The 21,923-nt window shown below is 40.1% G+C and overlaps 1 protein-coding gene across 3 annotated transcripts in view; it reads left to right on the forward strand.

The window, feature by feature from the left end:
- Window positions 1–21,923, forward strand: part of LOC116978352 (serine/threonine-protein phosphatase 2B catalytic subunit alpha isoform-like) — a 329,244-nt gene that overhangs the window by 154,531 nt on the left and 152,790 nt on the right. For all 3 annotated transcript variants that reach the window (XM_033029454.1, XM_033029455.1, XM_033029456.1), the window contains one exon: window positions 13,835–14,035. In XM_033029454.1, coding sequence (XP_032885345.1) covers window positions 13,835–14,035 — 201 coding nt within the window. The remainder of the gene's footprint in view (window positions 1–13,834; window positions 14,036–21,923) is intronic.

Below are 21,923 nucleotides of genomic sequence, written 5' to 3' on the forward strand. Positions count from 1 at the left end.
AATATTTCATGTAGAATAAATTACATCATAGGTTTGGGGACCAATAAGTTTGATTCGAACGTCTGAGGTCCTTCATCAATAATCCTGCCCATCATCAGGTTAAAAGTAGGGATGTTTGATGGTGATTGAGCATTTGTAATACTTCAAAAAGAAGGGTGAATTCTGCTTGATCTAATCTGTGCTATTTCTTTGCTTCCCTGGGATCCCTGTGGCTACAGTTACCTATTGCTGTTGGAGTTGTCACTGCCACAGCCATTCCAGAGGCAGAATTGTCTGAAATTTAAAACAATTCTGGAATTTAAAAATAATACCGCATTTAAAATAGTAGAAAATGTATTTTAAAGCACTTTAACTTGTAATATTTAATTGCAAAGATAAATATTATTTTAAAAAGATATAAAGCATATTGATTCATATTTCTAATGAATGGGGACATGGTAGGTGAACCATCAATGATTGGCATATAGTCGAGGTACCAGATACAAAAGTGGGTCTGGTCTGGCCCCTCGGCTCAACGTGATAACGGGACTAGACTCAAGACTAAGTCTGCAGTGGAGCGGGAAATCATTTAACCTCCAGCATATTCTGTACTTATAGCTCCACGCATTCTGTACTTTAAGTAGCACCACGCAAATACAGAGGTCTGGAATACACTGACATATGTGCTGCAGTTAGCTGGTGGTACCCTTACAAAATACACCTTAAAAAATCAGGCCTAATGAAGCAGTCTACTGCCTAATGCAGCACAATGCTTGAAACTAAACAGAGGCGTTGTTGTGGATATATGCTGTTAGTCCATTTGTTAGAATTCCAAAATAGAATTAAATGTTAATTCTTAAGAAAATATTCTTTATTTAAAAGATGTCTGATTTAAAAAAAAATGTAATCACACAATGTGATAATTAATATGCAAACAACATAAACCAAAGAATAAACTGGCCAATCATGACCGCATTGCATTATGATTTTAAGGCTTTACTTGGTGAAATGTAATGTAATGTAATGAAAGTGACAATCCAGCAGACATGACGGCATGAATATTTGCACATTCCAAATTTCATAGTGCTCTAAATACATTTATTATGCGATATTTGTTCTTTGATATTTGATTTAATATTGGAAAATTTAAACTAATACTCCTTGCTTTGATGGATCATGCAGTCTTTTAGTCTCCCTTGCACTTGTGCTGGCAAGAGGAATAATATTGAATTGAATGGATTAAAGGCCGATAAATCCCCAGGGCCAGATAGGCTGCATCCCAGAGTACTTAAGGAAGTAGCTCCAGAAATAGTGGATGCATTAGTAATAATCTTTCAAAATTCTTTAGATTCTGGAGTAGTTCCTGAGGATTGGCGGGTAGCAAACGTAACCCCACTTTTTAAGAAGGGAGGGAGAGAGAAAACGGGGAATTACAGGCCAGTTAGTCTAACATCGGTAGTGGGGAAACTGCTAGAGTCAGTTATTAAAGATGGGATAGCAGCACATTTGGAAAGTGGTGAAATCATTGGACAAAGTCAGCATGGATTTACAAAAGGTAAATCATGTCTGACGAATCTTATAGAATTTTTCGAGGATGTAACTAGTAGCGTGGATAGGGGAGAACCAGTGGATGTGGTGTATCTGGACTTCCAGAAGGCTTTCGACAAGGTCCCACATAAGAGATTAGTATACAAACTTAAAGCACACGGCATTGGGGGTTCAGTATTGATGTGGATAGAGAACTGGCTGGCAAACAGGAAGCAAAGAGTAGGAGTAAAGGGTCCTTTTCACAATGGCAGGCAGTGACTAGTGGGGTACCGCAAGGCTCAGTGCTGGGACCCCAGCTATTTACAATATATATTAATGATCTGGATGAGGGAATTGAAGGCAATATCTCCAAGTTTGCGGATGACACTAAGCTGGGGGGCAGTGTTAGCTGTGAGGAGGATGCTAGGAGACTGCAAGGTGACTTGGATAGGCTGGGTGAGTGGGCAAATGTTTGGCAGATGCAATATAATGTGGATAAATGTGAGGTTATCCATTTTGGTGGCAAAAACAGGAAAGCAGACTATTATCTAAATGGTGGCCGACTCGGAAAAGGGGAGATGCAGCGAGACCTGGGTGTCATGGTACACCAGTCATTGAAAGTAGGCATGCAGTTGCAGCAGGCAGTGAAGAAAGCGAATGGTATGTTAGCTTTCATAGCAAAAGGATTTGAGTATAGGAGCAGGGAGGTTCTACTGCAGTTGTACAGGGTCTTGGTGAGACCACACCTGGAGTATTGCGTACAGTTTTGGTCTCCAAATCTGAGGAAGGACATTATTGCCATAGAGGGAGTGCAGAGAAGGTTCACCAGACTGATTCCTGGGATGTCAGGACTGTCTTATGAAGAAAGACTGGATAGACTTGGTTTATACTCTCTAGAATTTAGGCGATTGAGAGGGGATCTTATAGAAACTTACAAAATTCTTAAGGGGTTGGACAGGCTAGATGCAGGAAGATTGCTCCCGATGTTGGGGAAGTCCAGGACAAGGGGTCACAGTTTAAGGATAAGGGGGAAATCCTTTAAAACCGAGATGAGAAGAACTTTTTTCACACAGAGAGTGGTGAATCTCTGGAACTCTCTGCCACAGAGGGTAGTCGAGGCCAGTTCATTGGCTATATTTAAGAGGGAGTTAGATGTGGCCCTTGTGGCTAAGGGGATCAGAGGGTATGGAGAGAAGGCAGGTACGGGATACTGAGTTGGATGATCAGCCATGATCATATTGAATGGCGGTGCAGGCTCGAAGGGCCGAATGGCCTACTCCTGCACCTAATTTCTATGTTTCTATGTTTCTATTAAACTTGCATCTTTAGGCAATTTGCATGTTGTATTTGCATGTTGCAAATTTGTAGGTGCCTAAGTTCACACTTCTGGGTGTTTAATGGTAGTTAAGTCAACCTCTGCCAAATTATTTCGTTGTCTCCCAAGCCAATGTTCACTACCAGTGATTGTATTTGATTGTTAATAATTGTTAGGAAACCTTCGCGGTTGTTATTATTTTTTTTTATGGTATTTAAATCCAGTATGTATCAGGGGTCACCTTATTAGGGATGTCCATCTTGCAATAGATGAGTCATTGGGAATAGAGATCTTCATGTAGAAATAAGGAACCGCAGATACTGGTATACAATGGAAAGACACAACATGCTGAATAACTAAGTGGCTCAGGCAGCGTCCCCAGAAAACATGGATAGGTGATGTTTTGGGTCGGGACAATTCTTCAGACCCTAGGATGGGAATGCAGGTATAGGAGAAAGTGGTCAAATACCAAGAATTGCCAGTAAGTTCTGTTCTGAGATACCCACCTGCTCCAAGAAGACCACTACCTTCCCGGTGCTGAAGAAATGCAAGATCTTATGCCTTAATGACTACTTTCCTGTGGCCTTGACATCCACCATCATGAAGTGCTTTGAGAGGCTGGTTATGGAATGCATTAAATCTAGCCTACCAAGCAACGTTGATCCACTGCAGTTCGCCTACCGCCACAACAGGTCCACGATCCTTGGCACACCTGGATAAGGGAGACATCTATGTTCGACTTCTATTGATTGACTTCAGATCTGCTTTCAGTACCATTATCTCATCTACAGTAAGCTCATCTCCAAACTCTTGCAACTTGGAGTCAGCATTCGTCTTTGCAACTGGATCCTCGACCAACACACCACAATCGGTGAGGATAGGTGACAAATCATACTCTATGATAATCCTCAACACTGGAGCCCCACAAACATGCATTTCAGCCCCCTTCTTTACACCTTATACACCCACGACTGTGCAGCCGAATACAAATCAAACTCAATTTGCAAGTTCACAGGCGACACCACTATGTGGGCTGGATATCAAATAACGATGAGACGGAGTAGAGGAAGGAGATAAAGATTCTTGTAATCTGGTGCCGACAACAACCTTTCCCTCAATGTCAGCAAGAGAAACGAGATTGTGATGGACTTCAGGGAGCAAAGTGGTGCACATACCCCAGAATACATTGACAGTGCTGAATTGGAGATGGTTGCAAGCTTCAAGGTCTTAGGAGTAAATATTGTCCTAACTTGTCCTAGACCAGCCAAATCGAAGCAATGGTCAAAAAAGCACACCAATGCTTCTATTTCCTTAGAAAGCTTAAAAAATTATGTATGTCTACAACAACTCTCCCCAACTTCTGCAGATGCGCTGTAGACAGCATTTTATCATGGTGCATCAGAGCATGGTTTGAGAACAGTTCCATCCAAGACTGCAAGAAATTGCAGGGAATTGTGAACGCAGGCCCAGAATATCAAATAAACTCACCTCCCTTCCATTGACTCCATCTACACTCCATGCTGCTTCGGCAAGGCCACCAGCATAATGAAGGACTAGTCTCACCCCAGACACTCCCTCTCCCATCTGACAAGAGGTGCAGAAGTTTGAAAACGCATACGTCCAGAATCAGAGAGACAGTTTCTTCCCGGCTGTTATCAGGCAACTGAACCATCCTATCACCAACTAGAGAGCGGTCCTGACTTATTATCTACCTCATTGATTAACCTGATTTTTATGGACTTGCGTTAAATGTTATTTCCTTTATCCTGTAAATGTACGCTGGGTGGTGTGATTGTAATAATGTATAGTCTTTCCTTTGACTGGATTGTACGCAACAAAAAAGCTTTTCACTGTACTTGGTTCATGCAACGATAAACTAAACTAAACTAAAGGGTCGAGGTATACCTGACATTGGTGAATTCAGTGTTCATGCCGTTGGGTTGGAGGTGACCCAAGCAGAATAAGAGGAGCTGTGGTTCCAGACTGCATATGGACCCCACCCTGGCAGTAGAGAAGGCTGAGGACAGACAAGTCAGTGTGGGAATAGGAAGGGGTAATTGTAGAGGCCCGACATTGGGAGCTTCAGCTGGTTCTGTCGGATAGAGTGCAAGTGAAGAATGAGGGGTCATCCAGGCTATGCTTAGTCTCACCGATGTAGAGGAGGCCATATCAAGAGCACCAAATACAATGGATGAGGTTGGAGGATTGGGTCTCAGAATGGAGGGGAAGGAGAAAGTATAGGAACAGGTGTTACAGTTAAGCAATTCTGCCATTTTCTTTTAACTCCAGATATTTTGGATTATGACTTTAGCTCAGTATTCAAATTTTGAGAATTTATGTTTAATGGCCCTCAAAATAAGATCTGAATATGTAAAAGGAGTTGGCACAAACATTATGAAGTTATATGTCAGGTTGTAAATGTATGTGCTGGGAAATAATTTATTCCTTTTTGCATACTTGTTGAATACTGTTTTAATTTTTACTAATATGAGCCTACGCTAACAAAACAGCGCAAGTGTTAAACACACCTTACTGAAAGCAAAGGCCTTCTGCAGTATAAATGCAAAGTGTCCTAAACTGTGTTTGGGGGGGTGGGAGATTGCAACCTTCACGTGGTCCGCCATGTTTCGACGAATGCAATCAACCCGGTGTGCACAATCACTAAGATGAAATAGAACAAGATTTCCTCCAACTTTAGGCTATGCACGTCATACACAAGATGAAGAAGAACTGTGTTTGGGAAGTTTAGCACAGTCTTGAATCATTGTGTACGTTCGTAATGATCTCCACCTCAAAGTATGTCTTTCTTCCTTGTGAGTGATTTATGCCCCCTCCAAGGAATAATATTCCCTCAGTGGTCTCAATGGTCATACCAGGTGCAAATCTGCCTGAATGTGGGACAAATATTTTGTAGCATTTGGAACTTGCATATTAAGATGGTCGTTTGTGTTAGAAATTACCAGCTTTTGTGCAACTTTGCAACAAATGTATGATTTTGATGCAGGCTTACTCCTCGTGATTTGATCCATAAGATATAATGGAAAATTGCTCACTTGTGCTGCACAGTGGCGCAGTGGCAGAGTTGCTGCCATACAGTGCCAGAGATCCGGGTTCGATCCTGACTACGGGTGCTGCCTGTAAGAAGTTGGAGCATTCTCCCTGTGACTGTGTAGGATTTCTCTGAGTGCTCACCGGACCATTCTTCCCACACCCCAAGGACATGCACGTTTGTAGGTTAATTGGCTTCTGTAAATTGTCCTTAGTATGTAAGCTTAAACTAGTGTACAGGTTGTCGGTGCGGTTTCAGTGGGCCGAAGGGTCTGTTTTCCACACCGTATCTCTAAACTAAACTAAACTTCTGACCTTCCTAAAGAATGGAAAATGTTTATGTTATAAACATTGTAAAGTACTAAAGACTTTTGAACAACAATGGTTAATTTTAACCATCAAATTTAATTTCATTCGGAAGTATAATTAGCCCAATTGATATCAACACAAGCGCATATGCAAAGAGAACTTCAAATATATATGGGAGATAAGATCTCCTTATCCCCAGCTGGTAAATACATTGCTGATGTTTTTTGTATTATTCAGTCAAAGTTCAGGATTCATACAAATTAGATGATGCTCAAAACCTCATTTTACAGATATTTTGCTGTTATTTGACACTCCCATCAGATCATTGATTTCCCTTCTATTGTTTCTATCCCTCCTATCATGAATATGTTTCTGTAGCCAACAGCCCTCACTCAAGAACTCACTCATATACAAACGCTAATGGTAAATGCTGTGAAGTCATTTGTGAAGGCCATCTCCGCTAAGTCAGCTGCAATTAAATTTGTGGTTCTAGTGCCAATGTGGCTCCTTTGTTGGAGTTACAGTGAATGAACTGGAGAATCTGCAGTATATTATGCATCCCCATTTATATTTGTAACATAATCATTATTCCATTTATCCCATTTCTACTCATGTAATGCACTTTGCGAACGAGTAAAATATGAAACAAGAGCTTTGGATGGACAATACTGAAGTTTTAATGAATAAAATATAATATAATTATATTGGTTTTGTAGTTGAATTCATATTGAATAATTCAAGAATAAAAATTGTAGCATACATTCCAAGCACACTTTAATGCCTTAGTGCAAATGTAAGGATGCTTAGTATGATTTAATACCCTCTGTAGTTGGCTTCACCATTATAATTTCTTATTAAATAAATAATACTGGTAGTACAAAGGTTATTTTTGCTGTTTACAGCCTGTGTGAAATTTTATTTTTCTTAAGGAACATTATGTAATCCCCATGATTAGAATACACTGCATGGAAATAAGCATTTCCAGTTATTTTGACAATTGCAAATAACATAATGTGTATACTATTGCAGATATTTGTTCGTATAATGTAAAATATTTTTTATTGTTGCTTGGACAATCCACAATTTGTACTTTAGGAAGAAAATCTTACCCTTGTCAAAGAATAATCTGTCATAATAAGACCATCTGTGGTGCTCATTATCATTTGTTAACTTGTCATCCACATCTATCCTGTTTTCAGTATTTTAATTGGCAAACTGCAAAATCCAAATTCAAAAGTTTTTTTGAATATCTTGGCGAATTAGGGCTACATTTTCTAGAATTGTTCCAATATCTATACCCCAAGCACAAACCAATTTTATAACAAATTTGTTAGTTTTGCATATTCTATCTATATATTAATAGAATGGTTTTGCATTCCCAATAAAGAGAGCTATGAGTTAACAATGTTATCTGTTGCCATCTATTAAATTCCTGAGAATTGGCAGTGTAATTAAAAAGTGTAATTACATTTCTATAATAAAAAATTACTGGAATCAATTGTCTTTGTGGTCAAGGCTACTTGACGTGAATCTACTCAGATCAAGATACAAGTGGGATAAAGGAACAAAAGCAGGTTAAGATCTAGTCTGTTACAAAAAATGATTTTTAAGGTTCCGGATGCTTGAAACTTGGAAACAATACAATTTCTACTCATGCTGGCATTCTTTTTACCTTTATTTTAACCATTAATTATGATTGATACTCTGCATGCTCCTCCTTCCTGGAAAGAAATGTTGTGGCATTAATGCAACGTTGCTTGACACAAGTCATGAGTGAGATTATTGAAATAATCTACTTCTGTTGCCTCTTAGTCTATTCCTCCTTCAACTATGTATTGTATAAATTAAATTTGGCAGGATCTTGTTGACCTGATACCACCCTCAGCTTTGAATTGGTTACATGCAGATTCTCCAATCCCATGTTTACTTTATCAAGGTGGTGAGAATTGGCATTATGGTCTGAGTAGAGATAGGGTAGACACAAGCTAGAGTAACTCAGCAGGACAGGCAGCATCTCTGGAGAGAAGGAATGGGTGACGTTTCGGGTCGAGACCCTTCTTCAGACTGAGTAGAGTCTGTACTGTGGCAATAAGAAGATCTGGGTCTTGAAATATTTCTGAGTGGGACTTTGCCAGCTGTCAAAGTTGTAAGTAATATCAGTAATTTTAAAACTTCTCTGACAATCAGTGAACTTTAAAGCTTTTACGATTTTAATCTAAAAATGTACAGAAAATATTTATCTTCAGATATAAAGTTAATTACATCCAAAAATGATTATAGATAACTTAGTCTCTAATCCTTTGCCCATGAACTCATTAAAATCATTGTGATCTTGGATCTTGCATAGTCTCCTGGTGATGATTCCCTTGTATAAAAGTGCTATTTGGTTGTAATAATGTTGGAGAATCCCTGGTTCCATTGTATTTCTGATGTAACTGGCAAGATTGCACCCCTGTGTAGAAAGGAACTGCAGATGCTGGTTTACATCAAAGACAGACACAAAATGCTGGAGTAACTCCGCGGGTCAGGCAACATCTCTGGAGAAATGGGTCTGAAGAAGGGTTTCCTCCCACACACAAAATGTCACCTGCCTGACCTGCAGAGTTACTCTAGCATTTTGTGTCTATATTACGAAAGCTCCCCTACTATATATAGTGATGTCAGTTATTCAACACTTCCACCATTTCTTTGTCCTTTGCATTACAGAAATGGCGACACTTCAACTGTACTTCACTGACTGACTTATCTTTCTTAATTAGTGGAGTGGCATGACTACATAACAAACTGAAAGAGTGGTTGCTGGATCAAAGATCTTTAGAAAACGATCGAGAGATGTCTGTTTAGGCTTCATCTAATTCCTTTGATATCATAGGATGGAAACTGCAAAGTTTTCACTCTTTAATGTTGTTAATTTTGATCTTTGAATTTTACTAATGTGGACTTCCATAAAGGACCAGTGTCAGTGGCGCAGCGGTAGAGTTGTTGCCTTACAGCGCCAGCAACCCGGATTCGATCCCAACGATGGATGCTGTCTGTACTGTGTTTGTACATTCTCCCCGTGACCGTGGAGGTTTTCTCCGAGATCTTCGGTTACCTCCCACACTCCAAAGACATGCAGGATTGTAGGTTAATTGGCTTGACATAAATGTAAAATTGTCCATAACGTGTGTAGGATAGTGTTAGTGTGCGGGGATCGCTGGCCAGCGGACCAAAGGGCCTGTTTCTGCGCTGTACCTCTAAACCAAACTATACTAATAGATTTTGTAGATCTTGTGGTAGAAACTTGTGGCATTGATGGAAACAGGAGATTGGTTAAGTGAGAGGAGCAGAGAGTAGGGATAATGAACAGTGTACATAAATTGGCAAGTTGTGAATGATAGCATTGCAGAAGTTGGTGATGTAACCATTCAGTGGATTTTAAAATTATTTACATGATGGGTTAGAAAGCTGATGACACCAGAATAGACAACATTGTAAACAGTGCAGATGGATGCATTAAAATATAAAGGAATATTTAATAGATGAAAAGATTGGGTAAAATGGATTGCAGTGTGGGCAAATATGAATCTAGCCACTTTTTCTCTGGAGATTATGTTGTCTAGCAGAAATGTTGTGCACTGTCTCCAATGTTCAACCAAGCAGCTAAAATCTTTTGTAAAAGAAAACCAATGAAGTGTGGTGACGAGCAGGATTACTGTCAGTGCTAAACCCATTTCTTGACAGATTGTAAAACAGCTATCTTCAACTCCTGTGGATGTTAAAAGGCCAACCTTTATCACCATTTACAGAGTTCCTGTGCATGTATTCCTCCAGAATCAGGACAAGTTGATTTCAAATTATGGAACAACTGCACATTTAATTTATAGAATATCTTACCAGCCACGACTTTTTAAAATATGTGGAGGGCTTTTGCAAGTGGAATTTGCTTTCATGCTCAATTTAAATGTCCACCACAACATTACAGGTATTCAACCGCTTTTTATTTTCATCGTCTTAGGATATAAACTGTATATTTACATGTGGATAGGGATGTAATTTCGGAGTCTCATCAGTAGCTTTAAAAAAAAAAATCATAATTCTTGCAATACGTCGTAAATCATTTACAACATTTCTTGCAAATTCATGCTGTAAATCAACTGTATCAGCACAGTTCTTGCTACCAGAGCTTTTTTGCAAACTGCCCACAAATGTATCCACCTGCATCATTCAACATGATCCCTGATGACACCTCTTGTCAAATAGTTCATGAATGGCATTCTCCTCTTCTGCGTGCTTTAAAAAAAATAGTTACAGTTTCTATTGGTGTCGAGATTGCATTTTTAGTTCAATGTGCAACGTTGAGTATAAGCATCTAAATTCCAACAGTTTTGTAGGTGGCCGCAAGATAATAAGTCTGCGGTATTTGCAGTTCAGTTTAGTCTTTTCTTTGATTTATGTTTCATAGAAACATAGAAACATAGAAATTAGGTGCAGGAGTAGGCCATTCAGCCCTTCGAGCCTGCACCGCCATTCAATAGGATCATGGCTGATCATCCAACTCAGTATCACGTAGCTGCCTTCTCTCCATACCCCCTGATCCCTTTAGCCACAAGGGCCACATCTAACTCCATCTTAAATATAGCCAATGAACTGGCCTCAACTACCTTCTGTGGCAGAGAATTCCAGAGATTCACCACTCTCTGTGTGAAAAATGTTTTTCTCATCTCGGTCCTAAAAGATTTCCCCCTTATCCTTAAACTGTGACCCCTTGTTCTGGACTTCCCCAACATCGGGAACAATCTTCCTGCATCTAGCCTGTCCAACCCCTTAAGAATTTTGTAAGTTTCTATAAGATCCCCCCTCAATCTTCTAAATTCTAACGAGTACAAGCCGAGTCTATCCAGTCTTTCTTCATATGAAAGTCCTGACATCCCAGGAATCAGTCTGGTGAACCTTCTCTGTACTCCCTCTATGGCAAGAATGTCTTTCCTCAGATTAGGAGACCAAAATTGTACACAATATTCCAGGTGTGGTCTCACCAAGACCCTGTACAACTGCAGTAGAACCTCCCTGCTCCTATACTCAAATCCTTTTGCTATGAATGCTAACATACCATTCGCTTTCTTCACTGCCTGCTGCACCTGCATGCCTACCTTCAATGACTGGTGTACCATGACACCCAGGTCTCGTTGCATCTCCCCTTTAATAGTCTACTTTCCTGTTTTTGCCACCAAAGTGGATAACCTCACATTTACCCACATTATACTGCATCTGCCATGCATTTGCCCACTCACCCAGCCTATCCAAGTCACCTTGCAGCCTCCTAGCATCCTCCTCACAGCTGACACTGCCCCCCAGCTTCGTGTCATCCGCAAACTTGGAGATGCTGCATTCAATTCCCTCGTCCAAATCATAAATATATATTGTAAATAGCTGGGGTCCCAGCACTGAGCCTTGCAGTACCCCACTAGTCAATGCCTGCCATTCTGAAAAGGATCCATTTACTCCTACTCTTTGCTTCCTGTCTGCCAGCCAGTTCTCTATCCACATCAATACTGAACCCCCAATACCATGTGCTTTAAGTTTGTATACTAATCTCTTATGTGGGACCTTGTCGAAAGCCTGCTCTAAATCCAGATATAACACATCCACTGATTCTCCCTTATCCACTCTACTAGTTACATCCTCGACAAATTCTATAAGATTCGTCAGACATGATTTACCTTTCATAAATCCATGCTGACTTTGTCCAATGATTTCACCACTTTCCAAATGTGCTGCTATCCCATCTTTAATAACTGACTCTAGCAGTTTCCCCACTACCGATGTTAGACTAACTGGTTTGTAATTCCCCGTTTTCTCTCTCCCTCCCTTTTTAAAAAGTGGGGTTACATTAGCTACCCTCCAATCCTCAGGAACTACTCCAGAATCTAAAGAGTTTTGAAAAATTATCACTAATGAATCCACTATTTCTGGGGCTACTTCCTTAAGTACTCTGGGATGCAGCCTATCTGGCCCTGGGGATTTATCGGCCTTTAATCCATTCAATTTACCTAACACCACTTCCCGGCTAACCTGGATTTCACTCAGTTCCTCCATCTCATTTGACCCTCGGTCCCCTGCTATTTCCGGCAGATTATTTATGTCTTCGTTAGTGAAGACAGAACCAATAGTTTAAATTTATTTAACATAATTCCATGGACGTTTGGTTTCTAAGCTCATTACCACCTGCATGTATACACACCGATGTCACACACTGATCAGCACATTCTTCAGACTAGTGGGATAGATCATTAATCTTAATGCTTGTTTTGACAGTCACCTGCAGAATTCTAAAAGCAAGATATAAGTTCTGCGTGGTTGATACCTATTGCCAGCATAATTTCTTTGACCAGAAAATGTTTCAAATTATATTATTTTCTAAGCTAGCTTTTGGAAGGCATTTTTTCCTCAGTTGTTAAAAACAGAAAATATTGGAAATTTCCATCAGTGTCTGTTTTATCTCAGATTTCCAGAATCTGGAGGGTTTTTTTTAATTCTCAGTTTTTATCGGTTTATCAAACCTCAAGCATAATGCAAGGATCAAGAAAAATAATTCAAAAAATATCGTAAGCAGGAAATTTCTACTTTATCTTTTAAAGGGCCAACAGATACCAGAAAAGTGTTAAGGCGTTTGAGTTTGTAGCAGTAATATACTCTTTCTGACTCCACAAAACAACTTTGCAACTACTGGAAATAGACATAAAATGCTGGTATAACTCAGTGGGTCAGGCAGCTTTCCTGGAGAACATGGATAGCCGATGTTTTGGGTTGTATCATGAAACTCTTTGTGAGGACATAACAATGGAACTGATCTGCATTCCATATACTGAATTCCATGAATGAGGCTCGAGACTCTGAATCACAGATGGCCAGTGAGTTCTATGGCTGATTAGTGACTCAAGTTTAAATCATCCTCCTTGTTTAGGGAGTCACATGCTCATCCATTTGTTCCAACACTCTACATTGAAGTAATCTTCTCTTTGAAGTAGGCATTGGTTGGGATATGGTTTATTATAAATGGTAGTAAGTAATTTCATCATATTTATTTGGAGTCAAGAAACAAACAGCTAAAAGGTAGTAGTCAACATAATTATATTTCTTCCATCATTATAATTAAATTATATAGGTTTTGGCAGTAGAAACATAGAAGTCAACAAAGAAAACAAAAAGTATGTCATTTAAAAAAAATGCTAGAAATTTATCGATTTAATACATTACATTTGAGAGGTCAGAGATTATGTTGATTATCATGTATACCAGAAGAGATAAATCAATTTAAATATATTGCACATCATTGTATTGTAAATATTTTTGTTTTTATCTTCACTCAGCAAATACTGCAAACACTGCAGATACTGAAATCTGGATAAAATAAGCAGATTGCTGGAGGAACTCAGCAGGCAGGCAAATCTGTGGAAGCAAAGAGATGGTCCACGTTTCAGGTCGAGACCCCTGCATCAGGACTGAAGTAGGGGTATCTACCCAAAATGGTGGTCATTCCTTATCCTCCACGGACGCTGCCTGACCCACTAAGTTCCTCCAGGAGCTTGTTTTCTGCTGCAATAAATAATACAAATTGGATGAAACCACGACATAAATTTAATGTCTTTGTTTCTGTTTTTTTTCTTGTCACAGCTGTTCCTTTCCCATTGAGTCATCGACTGACCACGAAGGAAGTGTTTGATTGTGAAGGCAAGCCACGGGTTGATCTTCTGAAGGCTCATCTCACCAAGGAGGGAAGGGTAGAAGAAAATGTAGCACTTCGAATTATTACTGACGGAGCTTCCATCCTTCGCCAGGAAAAGACAATGTTGGACATAGAAGCTCCTGTGACAGGTAGAATTCCAATGAATTATCATTTTGAGATGAATATCAGATTTTTACCAATTAAAAATGCTTATTGTAATTGCAAATATTTTGAGAATTGAACTATGATTATACGTTGCCAACTGTGGCACTCACAAGATATCAGCAGAGGAACTGAATATTTCCTCATGTTTTGCTACAGGAGATTGGAGCCTTGGGGTGGTTGGGGCCATGGTTGTCTGGAGATCAGTTGCGGTGACAGACAGTGAGTCGGGTCCTGGGTCATCCGGTATAGTGACCAGCGGCAGTTTCAAGAAACTTCCAAGCATTTGTGTTCTCACAAATGGTAACAATACTGAAAAAGGTTGAGACCACTATTGTTCAAGTAGAAGGGTGAGGAGTCTTATTTCATTGACGTGTGTGTTCAGGTAACATACAAATATTTCAAGTTTCAATGCAAGAGTTCACAACAAAGTCAGAATTGCTCAATTTTAGAATCTGAGCGATATGGTATGAATTCTGATATGAAAATATGGCCTGATGCTGGTGCTAAAGTTGCTTCACTGATACATTGCACATTCGCCTTATACCAAGTTATTAGAAAATGTTGTACTTGCATTTCATTCATTTCTTTTACATCATTCTCAAACCAGACTTAATGCCACTAATATGATTTATGGGAATGTAAAAAATAGCTTGCCAAAAAAAAATGCAACTCTGGGTTGCTCACAGAGTTTTGAACAATAATATAGTGAACAGGTTATTTTCTTTCTTTGGTTTGTTGGAACTAAATATTGTCTACACATCCTGAGGAAATGCCCTCATTCAATTCTTTTGCTGCTCTTATCTTCAGTCTGGTTGTCATCCTTTTGGTCTCTTGGCCAGCTTCCATAGTTCCTATAACAACTGCAGGATTAATCACCTGAACTTTGCCTCTTCATATTTACCATATAATTTAATTGTGAAAAAATAACATTGTGTTGTCTGGTTTTCCCAGTTGAACACACAAGGGAAAATGTATTTTATTTTGTTCACTGTGAGGGAGCTGTGTCTTAGACGTATTGACAACCAAGAAAGGTTAGTAAAGGACAGCTCTTGTTCAAAAAATAGCAGAAATCATATGCATTCGTGAAAATTGCATGTTTCAACTCTTCTTCTGATAAAGGTATGACTGCAGTGTGGGAACAGCTCCAACCATAAAATCCACCTTTCTTTATAAAGCAACAACATAATTTTGTTTATTAAAATGGTGCATCAGGTTTTATGTAATTTAGTTTTTGAAGACAATTTTCTGATATGTTTATAACTTAGTTGAGGGTAGTTTAGCATGGAAACGGGCCATTCGGCCCACCGAGTCCACGGTGATCATTGATCACATGTTCATACTAGTTCCATGTTATCCCACATTCACTAACCTCCACTCCCTGCAAACAGGGGGCAATTTGCAAACGTCAATTATGTTGGGGATTTATGTTTGAATTTAGACTGCTTGAATTTTGCTTGCATTGCTCTGTCTTCAGTAACAGGAGGCTTTAGAAGGGCGATTTCCTGTAGGGAACTGGTGAACTACCCTGTAATTATGAAAGGCAATTGATCACTGACTAAATGTGATGTGTATATATGAATGGTCTCAGGTGGAGCCAGTTGTGCTGCCTACAAGCCCAAAAGCAACTGGAAATAACTATGGATATGGTGACCTAGAAAATTAGACCAAAACTACAGACGCAACTTCTGTTCCATAACGGTTAGCCAGTTTTTCACGTTTAGATTAATTTTCGATCTGAATGCAGGTAGTTTCTCAACAGAATACAATATGAACTGGAAAATGGCACAAGGCAAATAATTTTAGCAGATTACATCCTTCCTACTAGCTGGGTCATCACCACCTCCACCTGTGTTAAATTATCTTTATTTTCCATCCATCAATATTAGCAAAGAATTGATGCAAACCTTCTAATGCTGAATTGAAATAAATAATGATTACAGTTTGCGCTGATTGTGTTTCTCAGGCTGAGTAATAATTTTGAGTAAAATATACAAATTATATGATACGTAATGGATGAACGGCACAGGCCTCCAATCTTGCAAGGAATAATCCTTCCCAGAGCTTCATTTCCTGTGGTCTGCAGCATGCAGAGTTTATATTTAGTCAAAGGGTTTTCCTGGATGATCCGTCATTAGGTGAACACATTATCCCACTGTTCATTGCATATTTGGCCTTTAACAAAGCCAGCATGTATCAAGGTTAACCTGCCATCTGCGATTATGTTTACTCTGACTCTGAAAAATTTATTATAGAAGTACAGTGAAAGGATCATATGTGTTAAAACCGAGATGAGAAGAACTTTTTTCACACAGAGAGTGGTGAATCTCTGGAACTTCCTGCCACAGAGGGTAGTCGAGGCCAGTTCATTGGCTATATTTAAGAGGGTTAGATGTGGCCCTTGTGGCTAAGGGGATCAGAGGGTATGGAGAGAAGGCAGGTACGGGATACTGAGTTGGATGATCAGCCATGATCATATTGAATGGCGGTGCAGGCTCGAAGGGCCGAATGGCCTACTCCTGCACCTAATTTCTATGTTTCTATGTTTCTATGTGTTCAGGTGTGTGTGAACTGTCAATTTCATTATGAGTTCTAATCAAGGCAGGCAAATTCTCCGGCAATGAGAATTGCTTGTGGATTTTTATTCCTCAGAATGTATTAATTAGAGATTTTTTTAAATTAAAAACTAAAATAGTTATTTTTTAATCATGCATTTTTTTAATATGCCCCTCAAACTCTGTCGATTCCTTCATTGTTTCTCGCTGTTTTACTTCCTGTGTGTAATTTTACTGAATGACACTTAATTTTTGATCTGTAGTTTAGATACTTCAAGTTGCAATGAAATTCATTGATTGGTTAGACATGCTGCTATTTGTCAAATTGAAGACGATCTCCTAGTATGAGTTGCCAGTCAAAAGTCACTACGTGGTGAAGAGCATAATGAACAATTCTGTTGCCACAAAGCACAAAATTAAGTCCACTATCTTGAACAAAGCCAATGTGATAGTATCCGCAAGGGCACTGGGTGCTGGAGTAAGTTAGCGATCAGGCAGCATCTCTGGAGAACATGGGTAGGTGATATTTTGGGTCAGTACCCTTCTTCACTCTAGGTCTTCTTGACTGGGACTTCCTGGATAGCATCTGATCTTCTTTCTGCCCTGCTGTCAAAAGTCCAAGTGGGGAACGTGCAATTGTCCTGATCAGTAAATTTCTACCAAGTCTGAACCTCGTGTCCTGACCTTTCCCTCATTTCTGTCAATCAGCACATTATTTTTCTTTCCTGTGAAATCAGTTTTCTTATCCGATTTTTAAACTACTTAACATGTTTTGGATATAGATCCGTACCACTCTTACTTTTTGCATTGGCCATGGTTGTAATTCAGATGCTTCAGGAGTATGTGAAATATCCTAAAACATCAAGATTGGTTAGTTACATGTTATTTTGACTTTTAAAATTGAATTGCATGGATTTTAGAATGAAAACTGAAAGCGCAAAAACAAAATAACTTGTACCAAGTTTGCATCAAGAGCTCAGTTTTTAAATTATTTTTCAGCACATTTAAGCCATTGAACTCTTTATTTCAGAAACAACAAATAGTGCACCAATTCAAATATATTCATTCCTCAGAGCTCACAGAACAGAATTGGAATAACAGTTAGATTTAAGATTTATTTGTGAATCCCTGGCTCCTCATTATAATACAGGATATTGTCTTGTTATATTTAGTTATTCACACATGAAAAAATGCACTGTTGATGATGTACAGTAATGTATTTGTATGCCAAATCAAGCACCATCCATGTGCCAGTGAAGAATTTAACATGGCAAGCACTGTGTATAACCTCAGTCCATGTCGGCAGTGTGCAGGATGCCACCTTGGATAATTATACTGTGGTATTGCAAGATACGTGACATAAACGAGAGCTTGGTGCATTGGTAATGCAAATTGGGAGAGTAACATCTGTTTGCAAAATTAATTTCCGACTGACTATAACATATGTCATGCAAGCTGTGATAGGTTTTCTCAGGAAGACCAGATGCAAGCTTATCATTGCTAAAGGGACTGCTTATCAAATGGTATATTGACATTTTTATATTCATCTGAATATGAAATCTCAAAGGACAGGAGTATTCTTCCACAGCTTGGATTCACCTGTGACTGGTTTCCGAGACAACCACATTTTCTTCAAACCAGATGTCCGTCAGAGAATGTTGCCAACTGGCCCACTCCAGGCCGCTGGAGTACTTGCTGAGGGAAGTACTGAGGCCCTGTGCAGCCAATAAGAAGGCTATCTGGGGGGAGGACCACAGTGAAGGGCCCGGCTACTGGTCCGGGTCCAATGGGAACATCCCTGAAACAGGGAAAGGGATATTACCCCATGGAAATTGGGAAGTGAGAGGTTCTAACACTACTGGGGGGAAAAAAAGCAACATTGAAGGTATAGATATGCTCAGAATGTATTATGAATTTTATGAACCTTCGACCATCACCCTCTGCTTCCTTCCATGAAGCTAATTTTCTATCCAGTCAGCTATCCATGTGATCTAACCTTCCAGAGCAGCCTACCATCCGAGATCTTGTCTGAAGCCTTGCTGAAATCCATATATACAACGTCTATAACTGCCCTCGTCAAACTTTTCAGTCACCCCTCATTAAGCTTTTTGGTCAGTTGCAAAGAATGTTCACCCATTCACGATAGGATAACCCTCTCATCCCAGGAATCTATTTTGGATTGCCTCCAACCCCAGCATATACTTTCTTCAATAAGCCAATTGAAACTATACTCATTATACTCATTATACCCTGTATAATTGTGACAAAACCTCCCTATTTCTAAAGTATTTGTGAAATAGTAGTGAATAGCAGGGCAGCCATGAGAATCAAGAGGCATGACTCCTGTTTTGATTCACTGTGTACTTTTGTGTGTCCTTTCTATTAATTCTTGTAATGAAGGCCAATATTTCATTAGCCTTCCTAACCACATGATTCATGCACAAGAACATCCAGACCCCTCTGCATTTCCTTCATTTCTATTTTCTATCTTCATTTATACAATATCCTGCCTTTTGATTCCTCCTTCCGAAGTGCATGACCTCATTTGCCATTTGCCAAATTTTCCCCCACTCAATCTATCTATATCTTGCTGCAGAGTCCAAATGTTCTCATTGAAACATGCCCTCCCACACATTTTAATGTCATTGTCAAACTTGGACATCCTACACTTTGTTCTCTCCTTCAGATCATTAATAGCAATAGTAAATAACTCAGGGCCAAGAACTGGCTATCAACTTCAAGCCTAATAAAGATCCAGTTATTCTGACACTGTCTTCTACAGAGGAACAGAGTCAAATCCTGGCATTTACCCATCAGTTGCATATGAGGAGAGTAGGCTGACATGATATTTGTATCTATGTTTTTGATTAGTTTACTTGCTCACCAACAATGTGAAAACAAAAACTCAGAATGCTAGAAATACTGAGCATGTTAGGCAGGATCTGTGGAGAGGAAGCAGGTCCAAAATATTTACTCTTTTTCTGTCTCCATTAAAATTGTGTGAACTTGAGAATAAGTAATATTATAACAGGCAAAACATGATTTTAGAGCTATAACCCGACACAATTAAGCTGAATTTCAAAATACCAACGTAAAACTTGAAGGGAAAATATCCTTATCACATGATTTACTTTCATGTGTAGACTGCCATTGGATTCTGCAATTGAAGCTTACAGCAGGCGTGACCAGATAGCACGGATAAACTATTTGTGATGGTTGGTATCTTGACAATGTTTTCTCCTGGGGTGGAATTTTTAGTTTTACATGGACCACGGGTAGTGTAACGCATCTTCTGGAAATTCTAGGCCAGTGCCTTCATGCAGCATTTAATATTCCATAAAAGGAAGTGCACATGCATTAAAACTGTGCCAGTTCTAGTATTATGATGAGAGCAAACAGAACATGAATGATGAATCAAATCCAGTTGACCTAGTTATCAATCCAACTTTAAAGTAACCCAACCCTTGGGCTGGAAGACGTGCAATTTAAATAGAACACGTGCACAGCTGAATGAATCAAAATGCAAACATTAAAACTTAAAATACCAGACAAGTGTAACATTGTAGGTAAGCATGGGTGACAGATTCCTTTAACAAACAAAAAGCACCTCAAAACACTTTAAAATCAACGAAGTACTGCTGAAGTGTAGAAACTGTTGTAATTTAGAAACATAGATATGTGAAGCAGAATTATCTATATTGTACTGAAACTCTTCCTTTTGTTCTCAACATTCTAAATTTCCGTGTGTATGTAGGGTTGTGTTGGCTTTCTTTTAATCTCCTTAATTTGTATCTTCTTCCAAACCGCTTGGCCACAGTCTTCCCATTTTCACGCATGCTACTTACATTTATTCCGTCGACGGGTTAAACATCTTCCCATTCGCATTCCAACCTATTTTTCCAAAGATTTTTAAGTTTTAATCGTTTATTTCAAAAAATTAACTGCTTTCAGCGGGAGACTCTTGCAGCACTTTCCATTGATGATGCCACTGTGCCATCTCACAGACGTCCAATCACAATGGATCTCATTTACAAATGACATCACAATGGGACAGGGGTGGGAGATTGCAACCTTCATGATTTCCATGAATGCAATCAACCTGGTGTGCACAAACAAATAAGATCAAATATAACATTGTCCTCCCCCTCCTTTTCTACCCCTCTCCCTCTCCCCCCTCCCTCTCTACCCCTCCATCTCTACCCCCCTCCATCTCTACCCCCCTCCCTCTCTATCCCCTCCCTCTCTACCCCTCCCTCTCTGCCCCCTCCCTCTCTTCCCCCTCCCTTGCTGCCCCCATCCCTATCTGCCCCCCTGCCTCTCTGCGTCCCTCTCCCTCTCCCTCTCTACCCCCTTCCCTCTCTACCCCCCCCTCCCTCTCTGGCCCCCCCTCCCTCTCTGCCCCCTCCCTCTCTAGGGAGTGGTGAGTATTGGGACCTATGGGTGAGTGGTGGAGTATTGTGTTCGGGGACCAGCCCTCCCCTGTGATGTCGCGTGCCCCACCTACCTCCAACCCATCTCTACCCCCACTCCCTCTTTTTCTCTAACCCATCCCCCTCCTCTACCCCATCTCCCTCCCTCTCTAACCCCCTCACCCTCTCCCTCTCTACCCCCTCCCTCTCTACCCCCCTCCCTCTCCCTCTCTAACCGCGCCTGTGCAGTTGGGGGCTATGCGTGAGTGGATAGTGTGGGGGATGGGGGGAAAGGAGCGAATTAATAATGTTAATATAATATCAAGGGAGGGGGTTAGTGTGTGTGTGTGTATGGGGGGGGGGTGGTTAGTGTGTGTGTGTGACACGGCAGGCCGCCTCCCCCCACCCCCCCTCCCGCAACCGCGCGTTGAGGGTCAGGACCCAACAGGTCCCACTTGGTCTAGTAGACAATAAAAGTCTAAGATGTAAATACATTTGGTGTTTGTTAGTAATTTTTAACATATATGAAGCCGAAGGAAGACTGCATCTTTTAAAATGTACTCCTGATGTCTCTCACGTATTAAGGCAAGAACCCAGGTCAGCACATGCTAAAGTGGTGTTCACATTTTTCTTCTCATATTAATCTGATAGAACATACAGCAGAACAGTACAGCACAGGAATGGGGCGCTTTGGCCCACAATGTTTGTGACGAACATGATGCCAAATTAAACTGAGCTCACCTGCCTGTACATGACCTGTATCCCTCTATTCCCTGCACTTCCATGCTTTATTTTAGACATACAACATGGAAGAGTTGCCGCATAAAGAGGGCTGACAAAGATACAAAGTATCCCACACCAAGCCCCCCTATGTTCTCCCCCCTTCCCCACCCTCCCGGTGGTTGCCCCAT

This window comes from Amblyraja radiata, chromosome 11, assembly GCF_010909765.2.
Source record: "Amblyraja radiata isolate CabotCenter1 chromosome 11, sAmbRad1.1.pri, whole genome shotgun sequence".
In the NCBI taxonomy this organism is placed as follows: Eukaryota; Metazoa; Chordata; class Chondrichthyes; order Rajiformes; family Rajidae; genus Amblyraja; species Amblyraja radiata.